Source organism: Pangasianodon hypophthalmus, chromosome 20, assembly GCF_027358585.1.
Source record: "Pangasianodon hypophthalmus isolate fPanHyp1 chromosome 20, fPanHyp1.pri, whole genome shotgun sequence".
Taxonomy (NCBI): domain Eukaryota; kingdom Metazoa; phylum Chordata; class Actinopteri; order Siluriformes; family Pangasiidae; genus Pangasianodon; species Pangasianodon hypophthalmus.
This window is the reverse complement of record NC_069729.1, coordinates 1,707,403-1,730,328: the sequence shown is the minus strand read 5'-3', so window position 1 is coordinate 1,730,328 and position 22,926 is coordinate 1,707,403. Positions and strand designations below refer to the sequence as shown.

Below are 22,926 nucleotides of genomic sequence, written 5' to 3'. Positions count from 1 at the left end.
CATGCTTTCAACACAGCGCAGGCGTATTGAACACAACCACCTGGACAAAAATGCTAATTTTTGTATTAAGGATATTATTCAAAATTTTAATAAACCATTTTCACACACATAAATGCCGCCACACCATATAGCAAACATCTGTTCTATTCTTTTTATGGGCAACAAAGCAACAAATCCTACACAAATCCAGACGCATGTTCCTACACTGAGCGCTCGAGCCCAGAACACTCCAAACACACAACACACATCCCATTACAGTGAGAAGGAGTCAGGGGGGGGAGAGTTACTGAGGTGGAACACTTCATTTCACGCCTGTCCTCCCCTCCCTTCCCCACATCCCGTCTTCCTCTCCTTTCTCTCCTCTCTTTCTCCACCATGCTGTAATTCACAGGCCTTCATCAGTAGCCATGATCGTCCTGCTGGCTCGGGTAATGAGAAGAAGAGCCACCCCGTTTTTCAGGAGCTGTCAGATACATCTGCCTTGTTTACAACAACATTTAGAAGTCTTATTCTCTCCAGATATAAACTGTGTTATAACTGATATTACTATGATATTATATTAAAAGAATTTTTATTTGCTTGTGTTACTATGATATTGTATTTTTTAATAATTAACTCATAAATTGCAAGATCTACCCCAGAATGTAATGTTTTCTCCGAAAAGAATCTCTCAGGTGCTACAATCTTTAAAAAAAAAGAGCTCTTCGATTGTTGTTTAAGAGCTTGATGGATAATTTAGGGCTCTTAGCATTCTAATAGGGTTCTACTTGGAAACCTATCAAATAGGGAAGGCTACAGCTATGGTACTGCACTAAGACACAAAAGTGTGCTTAGTTCATACCTTCCTGCTGAGGATATACAAACATACTGTTATGTGTGTAAGCTTTAGCTGGGTCCCTTTAGGAGAACCCATAAAGGTTCTGTGTAGAACCCTATAACGGTGTGCTTTACTATCACTGAGGAGGCTAAAAAGCCTTTATCATCCAGTGAACTCTTAAACAACTCTTCAAGAACCCTTTATTTCTAAGAGTGTACCAAGAACCAAGGTAGCTAAATGGCAAAAATGTTAAAAATTTCAAATGTTCTAGGTATTAAGAATAAAACTTTCGTACTGCACACTTAGCAAGTTAATACATACACTCTAATAAAAAAAGGTTTCTTCAAGGTTTTTTTTAAGGGTTCAGTGGATAATTAAGGATTTTTAACATCTTTAACAAGTTCTAACTCTTTCCTCTGGGAAACATTTGGTGGTAGAAAAAACTGGAGAAACCATAAGAGTGTAGGAGACATAGAAGACACCTCAGCTTTCCTAATGCTACCTTCTGAATAAATGCTCCTTCCAAAAAATGCTCCCTATGTAGGCAGCTATTGCAGAAAGGAACAATCGTGCAGGGATACCAATATTTTTAAGTGTTAATGCTAACATTATAATTATCATTATAATTATTATATTGTCATACATATATGACAATATAATGTCATATATGTGACAGGCATCCAGGGGTCACATTTACACACAGCTCCAGTTATTCAATTTATCTCTTCCTGGCTGATTCTGTCCAGAGAGAATTGGAGATGAGACGAGAAAAAGCTCAGTGTGTAATGAGCCATAACCAGAACACACACACTCACTCACACACACACACACACACACACACACACACACACACGGTAACAGCTGAGTCTCTCTGACGCACACCTGAGTCTTTTCCAACTGAACCATCTGTGTGCAGCTGAGTGACTGAGAGGCTACAGAACACAATACACTTCACCCTGAAGCTACTGCACTGTGCATGCTGTGTTTGAGTGCTTACAGGATATCACACTTGAGAGAGAGAGAGAGAGAGAGAGAGAGAAATGAAAAACAAGGAGCAATGAATAAAGAAAGAAAAGGCATGCAGAAAGGAATGAATGAAAGATCAAGTGTATGCATTATTAAAAGACAGAGGCAGAAAGAGAAAAAAGAAATTAATAATAATAAAAAAAGATGTACAGAGTGATAGAGGAAGAATGAAGAGTGAAAGATGCAGTTAAGGCTCTGAGCTAGTGATCGAAAGGTTGTAATTTCAAATCTTGGTACTGCTAACCTAATACTTGAGGAAAGCCCTCACCTCCAGCTCACTTCTAAGTTGTTTTGGATAAAAGTATTTGCCATGTAAAGCTGAGCTGTCTTCCACACCCTTAATGGTTCTTCTAGTATCTCTCTCGAGGAACCGTCAAAGGTCCTGTGTGTTTCCCTATCAGACAGAGTTCCAGGTGGAACCTTTTAGGAAGCTAAAAACCCTAATTATTCAGCAAATTCTTACAGTGTGCAGCATCTCAGGTGATCTTCTAGAAGAAAGCACCTCATATTCTAGGTTCGAATACAGTATCATATTGAGGCAAGAAGATAAGAATAAGAAATGATAGATAGAGAATAGAGGTGTAACAACACACAAGCCTCTGCTGACCCGAGATAAAATGATAGCTACTTTTTCAGAGAAGGGAGTGTGGGCTTGCTTAAGTTTAAATGTTCATCACGTAATATAAGCAGAATTTTATCGATAATAGACTGATAGATAGATAGATAGATATGCTACCACCATCATTGGACACTAACCTATCGCAGTGCATTGTGGGATCAGATTAGTGCACTCTTTTTTATTGAATATGCTGTGAGTTTTGGACATAAAGATGGAGAGACAATGCCAGTGGAGAGACAGTACCTTCTGCAGTAGTTGTGAACCGGAGTATTTAGTGGCGATGGATTTGATTTCACCACCGAATGCTGAAGCCCACAGTTTAACTCTGTGCAAAACAGACGAGAAAAGCAGTTCATTATCCCACAACACTAAAAAAAGAGCAAGGCATTTCAGATACAGGCGACATCACTGCTTACAGCCATTATGGTTTACGGTTCATCTCAGAGCACCTGCTCTAAGACATTTAGCATAGGTATCTATTCTACTCTCATCTGTTCTTTTCTAAGTGTCTTTTTAGAAAACCTTCCTAATTCATGTAAAATGTTTGGATGTGCATCCACTCATGACAATTCCATCATTATGCAAATAAGTCCGTTCATGAGTTCCTCAGGTGACTCTTCCAGCATGTATTAGCTATAGAAGATGTACACAAATGTACAAAAAATGCACCAAAGCAGACTTGATTTTTTTTAATGGCCATAAGTGTAACTGCAGGGTTTACAGGCTGAGTCTAAGAAATCAGAGAAACAGTAAATTCAAACTGTAGATGCAGAAGTAAAAACGTACTAAAGGTCTATTGTTTTCAGCAGCCCCTTCTGCAGCTACCTTAAACCTGAAACACTTTTGTGACATCTATTTGCAAGAAATAATGCAAATAATAATAATAATAATAATAATAATAATAATAATAATAATAAAGAATTTAGGTTTTCGTTTGACTAACCCTTATACCTAATAGAGTGGCCAACGATTGTAGAAATATTTCTCTATGATCTGTATATGAACTATCTTAAATCTTAAAGGTTGTGGGATTTAATGCTGTATGTAACTGCATTACACAGTACACAGGTGTGCCAGCTGCCTCGCGCCAGTTAATTCCCGGGCACGCGATCTGATTTGAATTTGAATTTGAATTTGAATGTGTCGGTTAGACTCTAACGGTTAAATACAGTATCAACGGGTCAGCTGAAAGTGGCGTTTTTAAATAGCGTAATATGACATTTAAAACCCTATTCTACAGATACAATAACAGTAAGCGAGATGAAATTCAGTTTCTTGCGTTAATTAATCAATATTAACGGTAGGTGTGTCGTTAGATAACGTTTGCTGGTCGTTCTGTTCAGCTAGCTTTTAGCATTATCCTTAACTAGCCTGAAAACTGACTCGCAAAAGGTACTGGACCGAATAACTAGTAAATATTTACAAAATTCAAACTTGCTAATTGGCTAATTAACATAACTGGTGCAGTTAGAGCAGGTGAAGGAGTTCAGCATAAAGACTGACGGATAGTTAGCTAGTTTAATTAGTGCTATATTCACAGTTTACAGTGTAGGAATACACAAACATGAATACAAAATAAAATTATCATAAAGTAGCTATTATTTACAGTTGTTTTTTTTTTTTTTTAGTATTTATTTGTTCTCAGTTTCATCATCATCATCGTTACAAGAGGAAACCATCAGGAAACTTTACTGGAGGTCTTAAGTCCATCTGCATGTAATGAACCCATTTTCTCTTCTAAGGTAAGTATAAATTACTGCTGTTTTTATTTTTAAAGCGTATTTTGTGTGATTGTTGCATTTTGTCGGTGTTTTAAGCTGAAGTATCAGCTCAGACGCACATGATGTTCTGTCATTAAGTTGTGTTGCATAGGCTATACATGTGCAAACAGAAAAAACAGTTACACAGTTTGTTACATTATTTGTAGGCTATCATATTTGTTGAATACGGTGTTGAATGCCATGTTCATTCGTGTGTAATAAACTGCAGCTGTTAGTAACACTGGGATTTTTACTGCATTAAATGTGCAGAAACTGCATCTCACGTCATTTCAGGTGGTAATTAGCGGTTACAAACTCAAACCTCAACTCTTTATCTTTCACAAAAAACGTATGTGTGAGTAAAATTCGTGCTATAACGAATGAAGTCATTTATGATGTTTCTAAAAGTGTTATACCGCACATTAATGTTCATAAGTGTGTAAAACCCTGAACACATGATGACTCAAGCTCATACGGAATAATAATAATAATAATAATAATAATAATAATAAGAAAGGCATTTGAAGCTTTTTTTAATTTGAAATTTTAATAAATAGGTTGGTGCAGGATTTCTTAACCTGTTTTAACCTACAATTTCTTTTGAATGAATGAAATCCTCGCATTTATCCAAAAACATTTAAATAAATGAAATTTTGAAATTTTTAAAATTGACCTTTTATTTTGGGTAAAATTAAACCTTATTACATTATTAATCCTTCGAAGCTGATATGTGCAGATTAATTTATTTTTAATGAAAATATCTTTAATAATTTTTTTAATTTTAACCAACATTTTCTTTAAAAAGATTCTTCTTTATCTAGTGGTATTTAATAACAATTCGCTCAAAATTAGCAACCCTAAGATGGCACTAGGGGTTTAAATGTGTGTGTTAATACACACTGTACATTTCCCAGGGTTAAACACTAGCTGTAATGTTTTATAAGTCAGACTGGATGCATATTAAAATTTTATTCAGTTTTAGAAAAAATCTTATTAAACAATAGGCTACAGGTTCATTTTATTAGCCTGAAAATAATGCCAATAACACTAAGCACACTACATAGTGCTCAGAACTGATCAATGTTCGGTTACTAAACGCACTTCCAGAAAGGAAGCCGTCCAAAATCCCGCACACCACCGCACCGAGCTCTCTTTCGCCTGGTTAATGCTCTCACACAGCCGGTTATTGAGTACTGCGGTGGGCGGGTTTGGATTTCTCCAGCGCGAGCGTTGATTATTTTCAGGTGACGGTGAAGCCTACGTGATCATTTCGCGCCGTAATGCTCGTAATTGGTCTTACTCACACTCCGAGCGGGATGCCGTGCTGTGACCCGCGCGCCGCCGCCGCCGCCGCCGAGCACAGCGCGAGCCAAAACAGCACCGGACGCACGCGCAACTCCAGAGCGCTCCGCAGCCGCCGCATCTTTTCACCGCTCCGTCGCCTTCGCTCTCTCTCTCTCTCTCTCTCTCTCTCTCTCTCTATCTCTCTCTGTCTCTCTCTCTCTCTGTGTCTCTTTCTCTCTGTTTCTCAGCTCTCCCACACCGGCTCGCTGTCACACAGCTCACCAGCTCTTCTCCACCGGAGGAAAATGAGCGAGCTGTCCATTGACCGAGGTGAGAATTTCTCCGGTAGAGACGAAAAACAGAAGAACGGAGGCGGGTGAAACCTCAAATGAAGCGTTCAGCATCCGGCTGTGTTTCTATAATCACTGCTTTAAAGTCTTACCCCTTCCCCTGAGCCTCTCTCTCTCTCTCTCTCTCTCTCTCTCTCTTTCTCTCTTTCTCTCTCAGAAAAAAAATAGTACTAAACTGTACCATTCCTTCTAACTGCGGTGGGACATATTTTGTACCTTTAACATGTACCTGGATATAGTGTACCTCTAAAAATGATTTATAGTAAACAAACTGATTATTTTTTTAGAGCAAAGTTGTAAAGGTACACCACATGCACATTTCTAAATGTATAAAAGGTTTACATCCCACCTCAGTGACAATAAAAGGGTACCATTTAGTAACCCAAGTGTAACCTAAGCCTAATTTTGATCATATATTAGTTAACATAGTTGAGATGGTGAAATTTTCTGTTAGCAGATGTTTAGGAGATTTATGGAAGGAGTCTCCAGCGTCAGTGCTTTGTAACAGTCAGCAGGTTTAACGCAACATGTTCAAGACTGATGAGTTTAAGCTTTAACATGATGAGCAGTGGATTTTTATTGTCTTATTAACTTAAGGAGAGAGAAAACAGCGAGGCTGGTGAGGGAACAACTGTTTATAGCTGCTATAACTTAACCGAGAAAAGGAACTAAATTGTATTACAGATGTTCTGTGATGTTCTGTTAATGTAACTAATTATAAATAAAAAAAAATTTGACAAAATTGACAAATGGCTGTGGTATAAGAGGAATAAAACAATTCATGACATGCTGTTATAGGAAAATAATAACTTGGGTTGTATCAGTGCTTCATCACACCACCTCGTCGTTGATTATTTTCCTATAACAGAACAACGCAGTGTTTTATTCCTTACTTAACTTACCAGTAATAGTGTGTGTGTGTGTGTGTGTGTGTGTGTGATGCACTTCTGAGTCCTATAGTTGTGACTTAGATTTGAGTGTAAATACTGACATAGCAGAGTAAATTTAATAGTTAATTTGTGGACTTTAGTTTAAAGCTTATCAATATGTATCTACAGTAGATTTACATTTTCACTTGAGCTGTATTTCTCATGGGACATCTCTCTCTCTCTCTCTCTCTCTCTCTCTCACTCTCACTCTCTCTCTCCCCTTCATCTCTCTTTGTGCATTACAGAAATCTTAATGATTTGAGGAGGAAGGATGACTGATGTAGGACTGGATTAGGACTTTGTATTGATTTATTTGACCTCATTTCACACAGCAGCAGAACTGGAGAAAGGCTGAGATGATGTGTGGTTAATTAGATTAGAAGTTTCAGTGTAGTCTAATGAGATAATGATCATTGGCCAGTTAATTATTAACAAGAGACTCTGTTTCCAGAGGATCCAGCTGATCATACTGTGTGTGTGTATATATAATATATTCAGCTTTGATTGTCAGTCCTGTCATGTTCCATCTATGATTGGGATCACTTTTGGGTCAGTGTTAAGGTTAAGGTTAATGAGGTTAAGCGTGGACTAAAAACCTGAATTTGAAGTCAATGTCATGATTTAATTTATTTACTCTGAATGTAAGCAATGTCTTGAATTACAAGCATGAATGTTACGTTTGAAAATATTTAATGATAATTTGAATTTAAAGTACAAAAATAAAAATCACATTTCTTTTTACATTGTTACCAAAGTAAATGTTGTTTCAAAAAGCAGATGACGATGAAGGTCAACAGTTCATACGCAGGGATTAATAACGAATCTTCTCGTATGTGCCAAATGATGTGGAGTTTGATTTCAAGCCTGAAATTGTGTTGGTCTGTGTGGCTTTACACAGACAAAGTCAGACATCATAAAATAATCCTTTGGTCGTGAGTTGAGGTATTAGAATGCACAATGCGCTGTGCTCACTGGCGACCGATTTAGTACCACGGCCAAAGCTCTGTCAGTGTGAGAAATTGTTGATTAAAATCTCAGAGTGTGAGCCCTGCTACAACGCTCCTCTAAAAGCCACTGATAGTATGACCCCAAATGCATGGCACAGTTACAAACATATAGAAAGAAATCTCCTTATTACCTCAAGCTCACTTTGAAGAATATTCGTGTTCTTGTGAGCTGATTTCTGGATCATGCTGACGGATGTAGTAATTCTCTTTAATCGCAGGTCTATCGTTAAAGGACGTTCATCGTTTCTGACATGGCCACACTTTATCACACCAACTGTTATAGAATTCAAACAAAATTTTATTGGGCTCCCGTACAGCGTGACTTGTGCCCTTGTGTCAGTTTGGATTTTCAGCTTGTTAAATTCATGAGATTTACATAATTTTTTAATACCAAGCATAGGTTGGTCATATTGCAAAAATGTCATAGCACAATTCTTGATGATATTTTGCTGATATAAAACTACAGGGTGCCCCAGAAGTCTCCATACGCAGGGGAAATTAACACTTTCTAGCAAAATGTCTTGCAATATTTTTCATGCATAGTTTCTATTTTATATTACATAGTACATAATATATTATATATTTTTTTCAGATAGCCTTTAAGAATGCCTTTGACAAAAGAAGAACGTATAGAAATCATTCTCATGGCTGGATCGGGAAGCTGTCGCAAGGTTGCGATGGACTTTAACAGGAAACATGGCGAGCACGTCACACACCACACTGTTGCCAAACTGGGAGCCAGAGTTGGGAGAGACGACTCTGTGTCTGTTTACAAAGAAATGACAATCGTGTAGAGGATGTTTTGTAAATAAAGTCACAGTTTGCCAAAAAGTGTAATTTCCACAGTGTATGGAGACCTTTGGGACACCCTGTATATTTAAGCTTGCTGAGCTTGATGTTTGAAGACACACCAGCAAAACAGGAGCGACATTTAAAAAGCTTACAAAAAAATGGTGTTTACAAAAATCAACTATTATTATAAAAATTGGACAAAAGTAATTATCTGGTACAAAAAAGGTTTCAACATCTAATGAGCTACGTTTAGTTATTCAGTGCTATAAAAATATTTATAGGACCTGAGATTTACTATGACAATGATAAATCATATAGTCATATCCTGTTCCCTTTACTGAACGTGTGAAGAAGACAGGAGTGTGACTCTGGTCTTAATTCCATGACACTAGCAGAGACCATGGGCCGAGCCACGAACATTTTGTCTTTAACAGCTGTTCTTCTGAATTCTACAGTGATCATGGTCACCCTTCAGCACAAGCAGATCCATCAGCCACTGAAATTTGCACTGGTCAATGTTTCTGCAGGAGATCCGGATCCGCACCACGCTAACAGGTGGTTCGCCATCTGCTGTGGCCGATACTGTGTGCCACCGCTGGAGTCCTGGAATTGTAAGTAAGAATTTGCTTTAGCTTTTCATATCAGCAGACATGAACACACAACATAGTTATTGTGCAGCCTTATTTTTTGTTTCATAATAAAAACACAGCAGATGATTGGTCTGCATATTTGATTTGGCACAGTTTTTCTGCTGGATGCCCTTCCTGATGCAACCCTACCCAATTTTAACTGGTAGGGTTGCATCAGGAAGGACTGGCACTGGGAATGCAATGTCTTGTGCAACCCCAGTGGCTGGGGTAGGTTCGCTGGCTCGGAATTGAACCCGGGCCACAGCGGCGAGAGCACTGAGGCCTAACGACTAGTCCTCCACGGACCCTGCATAATAAAGAAAAATATTGAAATCTAAATATTTCTAGGTTGAAATAGTGTAAATTAAGGTAAACAATTAAAAGCTAAGGTCACAGAGATAATGTCATCTAAGCTAAAGAATTGGCAAATACATATACATGTGCGGCTTTGAGCCATAAGAAATAAAGTACTGACTTGCACCTGCACAAGTATACGTGGCCTGTTCAGTAACTCTGTGAGCGCCTTCACAGTCTAAATCTGGTTTTGTTTGGTTTCACACTACGTGTAATTAAACAATCCAAAAACCAGAAATAAAACCCCACTGTCATAGGGAAGAGTATGGCTGAAAAAGTCCTCATAAAACTCATTTCATTTCATTCTTTGCTCAGAAATATGGGGATGGGAAAAAGATAAAGAAATCTTTCCTGAATGTGGATAGAAATCACAAAAATCACCCAATGACTGAGAACATGACTCAAACCAACACCAGGAAGTGGGCAAGACATATCATGTGAATGAGCTATGGCTATAGTAACAATAACATATTAGACAAATGCATTAATGTAAACCTGTGACTTGAAATACAGCTGAAATGACTTTCCAAGCTGCTGTTATAGAAAATAAATCACTGTCTTCTGATCTGAGAAATCAACAGTGCTGTGGTATAAAATATATATTATCAGTTATAGTTTTGGGAATCTAGTGTACTCGTATGAATAAAGATGAGATGGATGAACAAACAAGATGATTGTATGTAAAATGTAAAACTTGTACTTCCTCAAGGGGAGCGTGTCTTATTTGTCCGTGTCATGCCTGGTTTTCAGGTGGATAAGAAGACAGAGGCTCGGACTGCGTGGATAATCATGATGATGGTGTTAGTGTGGTGAACTGGATGCTTTGCATCACCACTCAGGCTCTTACACAAACATCAGCTCTGTGGTGGCAGTGACAGCTGTACCGTTAGCCAGAACACCCACCAAACAGTCAGGTGAGCCACACACACACTTTAGTTAGGAAAAGACATTCTTTACACTGTTTGAAAAGCAGAGTACTATATAGCACTCTTTAGTTCCCTCTGTGGCAATCCTGACACAATCCACGTAAAATCCTACAGCAGAGATTTCTCTTTCCGAAAACATTCCAGGTAGATCTCTTTTAGAACGGTAGAACCACTAACCTTTCAAATAAACTACTTCTTGACCAGAGCTTATGCTTAAATGCTAAAATATTTATCTAATACAGTGTTAAATACGAGTCTGTTGAGCTTTTCACGATGGTGTGGTGTTAGTGAATAGTGTTCAGGTTAGCAGTGTTGGTGATTAACTGCATTCCTTCTGTTCTTCTTTACCCATATACTGTAAGTTGTATATTGTAAAGTGACAGAATAAAAGCAGAAATGTCTACATTTTCACACACTCTTTGACCGCTCCATACTGACCAGTACTGCCTTTAATGTTTATAATGTGTTTAACACCTGAAACAGGTGCAGTAAATTACTGTTTCCATGGCACTGGCGGCATAAATGTACAGTGATGCCATCTGGTGGTTGATACGCACATGACACTGAGTAGAATCAGAATCTGGATCGTACTGTGTTATAGACAGGCCTCTATACCAGATATAATATATTTCAGTAACTGTCTACATACATCCAGCTACAGACGTATTCATCTACTGTGTGCACTGGCAACAAAAAAAAATGTACATTTACATTAAGAAACAATAATGCATTATAATCGCACTATCCGGTGTCCCCCAGGGGAGGATGGGTTCCCTTTTGAGTCTGGTTCCTCTCAAGGTTTCTTCCTCATGGTGTCTCAGGGAGTTTTTTCCCTCACCACTGTTGCCTCTGGCTCGCTCATTAGGGATAAAATTAAATTTAAATGTAAATTTTATATCCGGATTTCTGTAAAGTTGCTTTGTGACAGTGAACTGAATTTAATTTAGGATCGTGAATGTGTCATTAACTGAATTGTCTGAACTGAGAATTAGATAAATAAAGAAACAAAACCGATGACAATGCTGTTGCCATGTCAGATTTTCCTACAGCATTTGGGAACAGCGTACATTTAACCTAATTTCACTCTTCCAAATTAGATACCAGATTCCATTCTTTATTTTTTATTATAGTCTTATAATTCATGTAAGGATTAAACAGGATGAGGCGTGTTGTTGTAGAACAATAATCTATGACAGGGTCGTGTGAAGTGGAAGTGGATTATTTTCCTATAACATCACACCCTGTTGTGTGTTGGTCCTTTTATACCCACACTGCTTTGCCAATGATTACAATTTTCCATTGATTAATAAACTTTTTCACCACTTATTGGTACATTTAACTATAAATGTGAAACATCTGTGAAACAAGTTAGTTCCTGTTCTCACTTATGTTACAGCAGCTATAAACTGCAAAAAAATAAATAAATTTAAAAAAAACCAGCTTGTCATGATACCTAAAAATAAAGAAATTCCTCTGTCCTGTGGCAGAAAACTTACTGATCATTACAAAGCACTGACACTGGAGACTCCTTCCATAAATGTTAGACAAATGGCTCCTTATAGAAAGTTCTGTCTGTTTAGCGTCAGATTATGTGGAGCGTAAACTGTACAAGTCCCTGTGAATGAACTGTTACTAACGTATAAGAACAAGCGCATTAATATAAACTTGTGATTTGCAGCTGCACTACTGTCAGAGCTGCTGTTATAGAAAATTAATCAACACCTTCTGACCAATCGCATTCAAGAACTCAACAATGCCATAGTATAAAATATTGTTAATTGCGTTCTGGTAAAAATTAGTGGGTATGCGAGTCAGTCCTGGTATTTTTTATGTTTATTCAGTAATGCTCATTAGAAAATAAAACTTCAGTACTGATTCAAATCAAGTCTGGGCCAAAATAAATAGGGAAAAAAAGAAAAATACAAAAAAAAAATGCATTGATAAAAAACCTCAAGGGTTTTCATAAATCTGCTACGAAGAGAAAAATCATTTTTACTTAATAAAAACCATTACAGAGCAAAAATCAGGACTTTCAAGTAGTGAACATTATCACACATCTTTCCAGAATATTTGTACATAATATACATCATAACCTTAAATTTCCTTACAGCATTAATTACAATAAGAATAATCATAATACTAATAGTAGTAATAATTCTAGAGTGAAAAATGATGAAAACGCTTAAATTAACAGACATTTCTTTGTAAACCTGTATATCACTTTAAGCATTTTTCTTTAAAACCCGTTACCATGTTTAATTATGGTGAGGTGTAATTTTTTTTTCTTTTTATTTCCTTTTTGTTTTGTCCCAGCATTTAAAGGTGAGATGTTAAATGACATGTAGTATGTATTTCACTAAGACTCACACACATTCACAGGGGGGAAAAAAAGTACAAAAATCGCTTACCTTAATACACAAAACTCTAAGTAGAAAACAAGAGAAACTGAAATCACGGACGTTTGTGCAAAGACCAACAGCCATGTGCTAATATATAAATTCCCAGTGGTGTAGAATGAACCAAATATATTATCATATATATATATATATATATATATTTGTTTTTCTTTTTTTTACATTTTATTTTCTTCAGGAATCCCTGACATGAGGTAAAAGCAAGTTGTTTTTAACTTTCAAATTTTTAAAAAGCTTTTTAAAAAATAATGCATATTATTATTTTTTTTAACGAGTAATTGCTACAAATAGTACAATGTGCCTAGAATGCGCATTGGTCCTCTCACAAGATATATTCACATAAAGACTGGAACACTATGTACATATATTTTATCCTCACAAAACATTTCAGAGAGCCCTTTTAGATGTGCACATGCAGTGGTTAAACCCACAATTTTTTTTTTCATGACAGTGTTCGGTTGACTGAAAGCACAGTACTCGCTCAACAAATCAGGAAATCAATCGCAAAACCTTTAACTCTCTTTTCTCCGGCGCTTAGTCTGTGCTGAAACCCAACACTTCAAGGCAGTGCCTTTGCAGTCACACATTTTAAAATAAAATATTTTTCTCTTGGTCATCTGGTATTTTATTTAGTGTTCTGGAAGTGATGAAGTTCCCCTGGAGAGAAAGCCTCAAATGTAAAATACTTTAAGTGATAAAATACTTTTGGTGGAAAAAAAATAAATCAATGGCTGAAACACTATGGCCCTGATTTACTAAAGGGTTGTGTTTGTGTAAACACGTGCACAAACTTGAGAACACTTATAAAAAAAAAATGCACAAGCTGATCAAGGAGGATCTTTCAAATACACAAAATAGCTTGTTGTCCGGTTTTTATTTTTCTCAGTGAACATTTTGGGGCAAAATACAGGGTGGTGTTCATGCAGGTAGATTGATTTAGCACCAGCAGCCTGAACGTCACTTCAGCAACGTGCAGATTAGTGCAACCTAACAGCAGGTATTATATTTGCAGAAGTCCGTTTCCACTAGTTGAAGACAAAATTATACCATTCACTATATTTTACTAATGAGAAGGTTTATCAAGATTATGGCTTAGTATCTCAGAATATTCCAAGTTTAAAATCATGAATAAATTACGGATGCAACTAATACCCTTGTCAATTATGAAACTTTTTGACGTGGATGTTTCAATTATGAAACCTTTTGATGTGGTTTTATATTCAGTGTGTTGTTTAAGTTTAGCCTGTTTAAGATTAATGATGAGGCAGCATCTATGTGATTTTTGTTACAGGCATAAAGAGGTAGAGAACAAACTTTCTTGTTTTTGTTTGAAACAAATTCCTTACTTTGTAATTTAAATTGTTTATTGTTATTGTGATGGGGAATAATCATTAGATTAGCCCGAGAGGAGAAAGACAGTAAAGTAGTAAGATATTAAAGGTTAAGTTGTTTCACACAGTTTTGATTTGTATTGTATTATAGAAAGCAAAAATTCTGAGTGATTTGTTACAGCCGCTCGCATTTATAAGGTGATTTACTTGTTGATTAATTCACATGAATAATTCACTATTTAAAAAAGTTAGTTTTTTTTGCAGCCCTAGAAAAAGAATAAATATTCCCAGAGCAAAGTTGGTTTCATGTTAGACATTCACCACATATGATGCCAACAGCATTTAAACACAACCTGTGAAAAGGCTTTCATTCACACAAAACGCACACAACCTTGGTCACGCCATTACGCCTGTGTGGCGAGTTTCAGTTTTACTCTTCCTGGAGACTGAAGGCTATCAAGAACAAATAACACGTGCCAAAACCTAATTTACATACGCTTACCACCTTCTACTTTTCATGTGAGGTAATTTACGCTAATTCTTTGTAAATCACTTGCAACACGCCCAATTCATCATTCACCGCATACAAAAATTAGCACACGCTATTCGGGCTCTTAGTAAATCAGGGCCTATGTCTTCCTTTGTTAATGGAGGTATATGTAGAAGCCAGAGAGACAGCGAGTGAGACACATAATAGGAATCGATATTGCTTTGCCACTCCAGCCCTGCCTCGTTGACGGTTCCACTTTCGTGACCGTTACGCCCCTCAGCAGGCTTGTTTCAGTCCGTAGCGCTAAAGGGAAAATGAGACTAGCACATGCCAGAGTCGGCCGTCCTCTCAGTCTTTTGTCGTAATACATGATTTAAGCAGCATCGTCAATGCGTGAAAGCATTTAACATCAAACCTCCTGTGCACAAAATACACAACGAAAACACTGGGAGTGAACCTCCTCGGTAACACAATAACACAACTACATGTACAACAGTTCCATAAGCCCTAGAGAAGTGTCCAGCAGCGGAGATTCTTACTTTATAATCCGTACTGCATGCTGGGGATTTCAGGGACGGAATAGGTAATGGTGCTGTTTCATGTAATCACACACTCACACACACACACACACACACACAGAAAAAAAGATGAAATGTCAAAACAAAAACTATTTGCATACCTTGTGCAGGTGTGAGATGAATTTCCTCTCATTAAAAACAGTTTTTTTTTCTCCACACATACCGATTAAGAATGCATATGAGCAAAATAAATAAATAAATAAATAAGAGTCCAGTATCTAATAAATTCACACAATTTTTTTTTTCTCTCCATAATACAGTAACATCAATTAGGATCAATATTGCTGATTCCTTTTTCCTACAGTACATAATTACAAAATGTCTCTTTCCAAAGTTTCTTTATATTTTATATTACAATTAATTTACAGCATAGTAATTTATGAAAGCCCAAACAGGCTAAACCTAGAGTTAAAAAAATAACCTGCCTGCTAGTGCATTCAACACAAACGCTGCAATCTTTTTCAAGAAAAAAGGTAACTAATTTCCAGATTTTTAAAATGCAATAAGATCTCTTCTTATTCTTAAGTCCAGAATGGTCTTATTGGTGTTAGTTATCTAAAGAGTTAATAATTCTCATCAACCTTTAATTAATCAATTGAAACTAAAGCCTCTACGGGGAGATATGCCTTACTTAGCTTGCATTGAAAACATGCGTGATATGCAAAAACCCTTAATAAAGTGACTGAGGTAATGACATTTTTAATCTGATTGTCATCACCTTGGAGAAAATACCGACGGTCGCTGCTCATTGGGCCGTAGCCTGCAGTGACAGCACAAGCGACCAGTCACAGTTCAGCACAGACTTGAGCTGCAAAGCATCACCATCAGAAGTCCAACAGAGTGGAGCACTGTTTCCTGGCAAAGTTAACACCCACCCACCCCACCCGGTGATGGATATGCACCTTGACCAATAGGGAGAGAGTAGGCGGGGCAAGCGTGTCCTTACTCCTGGTGCCTTTCTACTCCACTGGAAAGGAAGGCACTTCTTTTGGTTATAAGCCAATAGATGCATTTCGGTTTTGTGTGACAACTAAGTCCATTAGCTTTGGCTGCTAACCAGACGCTATAATGTGGTGATGCATATCATTTCGTCCGCCAAGTCCTCCTCGTAACGAGGCCGGGATTCGGGTTCTGGCTCTTCGTCGCTGTAGTTGGCCGAAACGTCCTGCACATCGTACTCTATTTGACTCATGACTGGGTAAACGTGAACCCCGTTGACCCTGGGCATGACTCCGCCGTTCAGCAGGTGGGTCGCCGCACTTTCCATCTCGTCGATGGTCATATCGCAGGCGTCCGCGATCTCATGCTTTGTAGCCGCCACAAACTTTGGGTCCTTAGCGTATCTGCCCAGTCCTTCTGATATCAAAACCTGTTCATCATAAAAATACAGAGTCATAATATAAATATAAATTTTAGCATTCAATGCATCTAGACACCAAATCTATTATATTTATGTTGATAATTCTATATCCAGGACTACAGCACTTTTTCCTGCTCAAACACACCGCTAATTAACTAGTTACGGTGAATCATGTTCTGAGCAGGGACCTACAGTAAACTGCACTGGATTGCACAGAACCCTCCAGAACCTCTAGAACATTCAAGCTTGATATTAATCCAAAACTACTGAGCATTCTCTCAAAAATCCATTGTACCACCTCCAAAGAGCCTCTGCAGAATACCCTGATTCTCTGAAAAAAAAATTTACAGTACATTTACAAAAATAATTGTGGCAGCCACTGTATCGCTCATGACAGATTTTCCAACCAAGTGCAAATCAGCGTGAGGAAATAGTGGCCCCTAGACTCACCGCCTCCACAAGGCTGGTGGCGCTGCCTCTCTTCTGGTGGTACTGGTTCCGGTACTCATGTGGGATTTGCAGGTGCACCGGTGAGTAGGTGCTCTGCTGGTACTCCGGCTCATCTGTGTACCACGAGCTCTTCCTCACCGAGCAGTAGCTGCCACCCATGCTGTCCCGGTGCGGGCGGTCCACGCGGATCATCGGTGTGTAGTAGGGGGTGCGGTCTTTACTGGCAGGCGTGGCAGGAGGCGTGGCCCATGAACGAGTGGAGCGAGTAGGCGAGAGTCCGTGAGCTCTACTCCAGTCAAGCCCTGCTACTGCCATCACCTGAAACAGAAGGGCCATAGACACAAAAGACCATTATGAAAATGTTTATGAAGCTAAAAATTTTGTTGATATTTATACAATTTAATAAGACATTTAGGTCAAAAATATAAACAGACATTAATAAACAACACGAAAACAAGCCTCTAATAATTATATGTAACTTTAAAACAAGCTTAACAAGCTGAACTCCATCAGCAACAAAACCCTACATTCACACTAGCAAGCAACAAGTTACTCGTGTAGCTTGTATTTTGTATCTTGTGGATGTGTAGTGACTACTGCTGTTGTCTCTTGTGGGTTCTGATGATAAACAGTAGTAGCCAAAATGTGTAGCCTACATCTCCCTTTATGACTTACATACCATTTACTGCATCATACATGATTGCCCTGGAATTAAGAAAAACTCCATTCAAATGTCTCTTGTGCACTGTTGCTTAGGCGCTTGCCCCTGTCATGCTGCTCCATGTCATGCACATAGAAAATGAATCGTCACCTGTCGCTTGCTAGTGTGAATGTACGGACAACCATTACATTCTTCCTGATGGACCCTTTGCTTTAGGATTTTAATTAATAATGGTATTGCTAGTTTATCTGGTTTCTTTACATTGCAGCAGCTGCCTCAGTAGCGTGTTAAGTGCAGCAATAATCCAGTGATACCTGATGTTGCATTAAATGGAGCGGAAGAGCAGTCCGCTGGCGAGGAAGCTCATCCTGACTGCTCTGTCTGCGCAGACACTCAAAGTTGAAAGATGGCCTCCGGTTGCCTGGGTGTGTGATGGATATAAAGAGAGAGAATTACCAATAAAGAGAGAATATTGTTATTGGCCTCCAGTGAGTTCAGTCTATTTATATGTTAATTTAATGCACTAAAGCAGTCTACTGTAAATGTTAATACGTGAAAAATATATATAACAAAGCCCAGTTCATAGTTATATGCACCAAAATGTCCACCTTGTGGTGTGGGAGGAAGCCGCCGTCTCTTTGGTGACCTATATGAGTCGTGGTATAGGGGCTGCTCGTCATCGTCATAGTAACTGTCGGGATGATGGTAGCCACGGGGAGTCTCGTACTCCTGATCGCTGCTGGGATACCTGGGCAGGAAGAGTTTTTATGATAAAAACTGAAAGCTGCAACACTAAAAGCAAATCTTATTAAGTGGCAACAAAGATGAAAACTTAAATAAAATTGACACTGCTTTTTTTTTTGTCATCTTCATGGAATGATAATATCCCATGAGCATTGATTTACTGTGCAGTGGTGATACCTGTCTCCTGACAGCATGCCGTCTTCTTCATAAAACTCTTCTCCGCTGTAGTACTCCCCAGAATAGCGGTCTTCCTCAATCTCTTCCTCGCGACGAATAGTGGGTTGGCGCCTGATGCTGCCACGCGACCTGTGCAGAAGGTCAGAGGTTAAGAGAAGTACACGCTATCCATCACTGCGCAGGCTAAGAGCAATATGACCATGCAGGGCCATGCAAACCTCCACCGGGGCAGTGATGCAGCAAAGCCGTCCTTGTCAACAAACAAGCACAGCTTCTTAGGACAATATCAGCACGAGTGTTTGAGGGCTATGTTCAAACCAAGAAAGTCTAGATACAGACATGGCTATAGTGCTAGGGCTGTGTTTGGAATTGTTTTATCAAACAGAGATGAAGCCTCGTGTGAAACTGCACTTTGTGGATTCATTCCATATAAAATCTAGGAGTAAGTTTTAATCTAGAACACCACTGTATAAAATGCCCGGAGGCTGGACATAAGTTGGTTGTAACACACAAATTAAAGACCATTGCACCAAGAGGTCATAAAACTGAATTTTCACTAAAACTGGGCATAAAATTTAAGCTTAGCTAGGGGCAAGTGTAAAGTGAAATCATCAGACATTTCTATATGTAATTCATCAAGTTTAGCAGATTACAACGACTGTTCCCCTTGTTACACCTCGTTATTGTTTACAGTGCATTAAGACTGCTTATGTTTCATTACAGCGTTACACTAAAATAAAATAATTGATATTAATTTTTATCAGTTGAAGAAATACGTCAATGAATAAGCAATGAGTTGAGTCATCTAACTACTGTTATGTTTTAGGTGATGGACTGCTATACTTACGTTCTTATGTTTAAAAAAAAAAAAAAAAAAAAGATCTTTTAAATTTTAAATGTTTTCTCAATGATTACAAGCTGTCCAGGCCCTGAGACAGAAAAGTAGACCCAACCTGTTATGCTACCTTCACCATGCTTCACTACTGGGATGGCTTTTTGTGTTAGTGTGCAGTTGGCACCTAAAAAGACTCGCAGGTCATGAGAACGAGCACTCTGAATGCGAAAGTTTACATCTGGAGGAAAACAGGCAATGCTCTTCATCTGGCCTTTTCTATCCTATCTGTAAAGCGTGGTGGTGGTAGCATCATGCTTTGGGGATACCTTTTAATTTAATAACACAGATGGCTTAGGAACTGTTGTTACATACAATTTTAAATCTTTAGTTGGTGCAATGGGCGTATAGTCCTCTCTTAAAAAAAAAAAAAAAAAAAACAGTCTTAGCTATTACCTATTTAGCAGTTAAAACCACTTTAGTTAAGACCTGTTGATGTAACTGCCCTAGGAGTTATCTAGAACCTAATCTAGAACCCACTGGAAAACTAGAATTGTGTGCTAAATCAAATTTTAAGGAGTCTAGACTTATTTGGTTTGGCAGTGGCACAGGGACAAAGCAGACTAGCGTACAGGCTAGGCTTATACAATCCATCGATAAGTTTCCCAGTAAAGCTTACTTAAAGGACAACTCCAGGACTACTTCAGAGCCGTTATGGTTTCTTATTTACAAACATTTTATTTATAGGTTTTCCATCAGATATTACTGTTCGGGTCATCCTAAAGGAGTCATCCTTTAAGGCTAGCATTTTATTATTGGTCTTTATTAGCCCAGCAGGTACATGCAGCAAGCCTTAGTCTCATTCTCTCCGATCTATCAGCCAATCACAGCACGGAGCCCATAAAGACTCAGCCTGATTGGCTAACTGCTCATTTCTGTTTGCTAAGTTTAACTTTTTAGGAGCTCTGTGTTGAGAATTAGAGCAGAGAAGGAGAAGAGAACATAACAAGAATGCTGTTAACCATTGACTTTAGTTCCACTTTCTGTCCACCATTTGAATGTGTTAAGAACTTCTGAACGCAGTTAGTACCTGCTGTAGGAACGTGCAGTACCTAGTGTGGAACGTACCTAATATAGGTCTCATAGTAGCGCCTTCTGCTCCAGAAGGCAGAGAGATGGTTAAGAGAAAGCATTTAAGTTAGGAAAGAAATACAGAAAGGTTGAAATGGTACAGAAGGAAGGGAAGTGAGAGGGTTACATATATAGCATACGGTATATGAAGTGCATACTGCATTATTATATATGCAGAAGGATGATGGTGGTGGGTTTGAAGGATGAGACATTGTCTGTCAGATTTTTGTCTTCTGGAAATACAGAAGTATCACTATATACGTAATTCAATCCAGAACCAAAATACACTTGGGGAAACAAAGTTGAGTGTAAAAGAAACTGGTGGGAATGGGAATAGGAGGACAGGTCGGTCCTGACCCGAAACGAGAGAAGATGGTGTTTTGAAATATGCAGAGGGAAATGCAAAATAAATGCTATAATGTAAATGTCAGACAGCTAGGAACACAAGACATACAGAAGACGTACACATAATAAAATAATAAAAGCTTACATATTAAGTCAAACTATACCTTTTGAAAAAAATGAATAAAATAACCAACTATATGAATTAGTTTAGATGGAAATGAATTCAAAACTGTATATAAAATGCGAATTAACTTTCAAATAAGTGAAAGCAGCACCACAGTCTAAAAACAACACATCCGACATCGAAGAGAATGACTAGTGTTGTGTGTTCACCTCTGTCCATGTGGCGTCCTGGGCTTTTCATATTCCCCTGGGTAGTACGATCCGGTGTATCCGTTCGCCGGGACATGCTGGTAGTAACGATTATGGCCTCCATTGGGCAGGCTGGACATGTTAGCATTGTTCAGATTGATGTTGGTGGACTTGGGTGACTTGCTGTAAGAATTGTGGTGATTGTGATGATGATGATGGTGGTGATGATGATTATGTTGGGCCATGGCGTTGGCGCGGTCCAGCCGGCCCACGGGCTGTTCCATGTCGGCGTAGTGCGGGGGAGGATGAACCTGCAGGGGGCGCTGCGTGGCGTTGGTCTGATGCCCGGAACCTCGGTGGGGGTCGCCGTTGATGTGGTTAATGTGATTGCCGAAAAGGCCACCGTTTCGCTGTTAATAAACACCCGCGAGTGTGAGATGATGAAGCCATTACATCTCAGTAAAACTGTGGTCTATTTATGTCAGCTGATGTCTTTAAGCAAACAAAAAAGAAGCTGGTTAAATGGTTCATGGTATGAGTGAATCTGATGAACTAATATATCCCCTAGTTCTTTATCCTTTTTAAGCTATTTTGGGAATAAATAAAAATACAAATCAGCAAATTAAATACCACTGTTGACTTCTACTTGGATTGGATTCTGTCTCATCTGTAAGTCATTTTATATAAAATCTCCAATAAAATAAGTTCTTTTTAATGGAGGGAAAATGTAAATATTTATACTTGAAGGTCAAATCATTAGCCAAACAGCAGCGGTACACATTCCTCTGTAACCCCACTAATGTTAGCCAGCTCAGACTCCTTTCTTCCAAGAAGGCTGTCACTAAATTTTGTCTGCATCCTGAAAGCTTTATAGGCAATCTTAATTTACCATGGAGAGCAAAGATCTAGCTGTCAGTTCAACCTGGAGGAAAAACGCCCCAAAGCTGCTCTCCTGTAATGGATACTACAAAAGTGGCAAATTGACACATTGATCAGTTGTGCAGAAGGAGCTTGTAAAAGTGTGAAGTCCTTTACCCTATAAATCTCCTCGTCCTCCTCAGGTATAAAGTCTACTAGCTCCTCATCCTGGAGGTCACATGATATGGCACGGCGGATTTCGGGCCCAATATCATGCAGCGTGCGGAGACCAGCCTGGAACCACGACAACACAGGAGAGCTAAGAACCGGGGCAGCTTCGCGAAGTTCTCACGATTGACACGGACGGGAGACACACACAGAAAAGCTCTCACACACTAGTGTCAACATGTAACAGGTAAAGGGACATGACTGCTCTCAACAACAGGACGGTGTCAGACAGGACAGTGTGTTAGAGATGAGAATGTTTCACAGGAGACGGGACAAGGACACATCCCCTCACACACGTACCAGCAGAGAGTACAAAACGCCACACGCCTTCTTCGTGCACTGTTTTCTAACTACACGTGGCTAACATTTACAGCAAATGCTAAATCTGCTAAAACAAAAAGGGAAAAAAAAGCACCGGAGATGAATTTAGAGTGAATTTAAAAAAATGTGTTCCCCAAAAAATGCGGTCTTCTATCAAAAGCGTGAATGTGATTACACATGTGGTCATGGTAAAATGGCGAT

The 22,926-nt window shown here is 38.6% G+C and overlaps 2 protein-coding genes and 1 long non-coding RNA gene across 17 annotated transcripts in view; 1 reads left to right on the top strand and 2 right to left on the bottom strand.

Annotated features, from left to right (window-relative positions):
- The window catches only part of cacna2d3 (calcium channel, voltage dependent, alpha2/delta subunit 3), a 51,494-nt gene extending 45,841 nt beyond the window's left edge, over window positions 1-5,653 (bottom strand). The window contains exons 1-2 of the mRNA XM_053242430.1: window positions 5,527-5,653; window positions 2,706-2,787 (exon numbers count right to left, since the gene is read on the bottom strand). Coding sequence (XP_053098405.1) covers window positions 2,706-2,787; window positions 5,527-5,645 — 201 coding nt within the window. The 5' untranslated portion in view covers window positions 5,646-5,653. The remainder of the gene's footprint in view (window positions 1-2,705; window positions 2,788-5,526) is intronic.
- On the top strand, window positions 2,731-22,507 carry LOC117599895 (uncharacterized). 3 transcript variants are annotated; one of them, XR_004580207.2, is made up of 5 exons: window positions 2,731-3,713; window positions 4,091-4,204; window positions 9,040-9,195; window positions 10,318-10,481; window positions 22,380-22,507. It is a non-coding gene; the product is annotated as an uncharacterized LOC117599895 (long non-coding RNA). The 3 variants fall into 3 exon arrangements; XR_008305412.1 differs by having other exon boundaries at window positions 2,731-3,854; XR_008305413.1 differs by lacking the exons at window positions 2,731-3,713; window positions 4,091-4,204 and adding an exon at window positions 5,732-5,836.
- Window positions 15,526-22,926, bottom strand: part of cacna1da (calcium channel, voltage-dependent, L type, alpha 1D subunit, a) — an 81,030-nt gene continuing 73,629 nt past the window's right edge. For 11 of the 13 annotated variants that reach the window (XM_053242423.1, XM_053242426.1, XM_034314184.2 and 8 more), the window contains 8 exons: window positions 22,354-22,470; window positions 21,340-21,728; window positions 20,659-20,685; window positions 18,699-18,827; window positions 18,386-18,525; window positions 18,092-18,198; window positions 17,117-17,434; window positions 15,526-16,675 (listed from right to left, as the gene is read on the bottom strand). In XM_053242423.1, coding sequence (XP_053098398.1) covers window positions 16,370-16,675; window positions 17,117-17,434; window positions 18,092-18,198; window positions 18,386-18,525; window positions 18,699-18,827; window positions 20,659-20,685; window positions 21,340-21,728; window positions 22,354-22,470 — 1,533 coding nt within the window. In that variant the 3' untranslated portion in view covers window positions 15,526-16,369. The remainder of the gene's footprint in view (window positions 16,676-17,116; window positions 17,435-18,091; window positions 18,199-18,385; window positions 18,526-18,698; window positions 18,828-20,658; window positions 20,686-21,339; window positions 21,729-22,353; window positions 22,471-22,926) is intronic. The other 2 variants (XM_053242429.1, XM_053242424.1) reach the window with 2 other exon arrangements.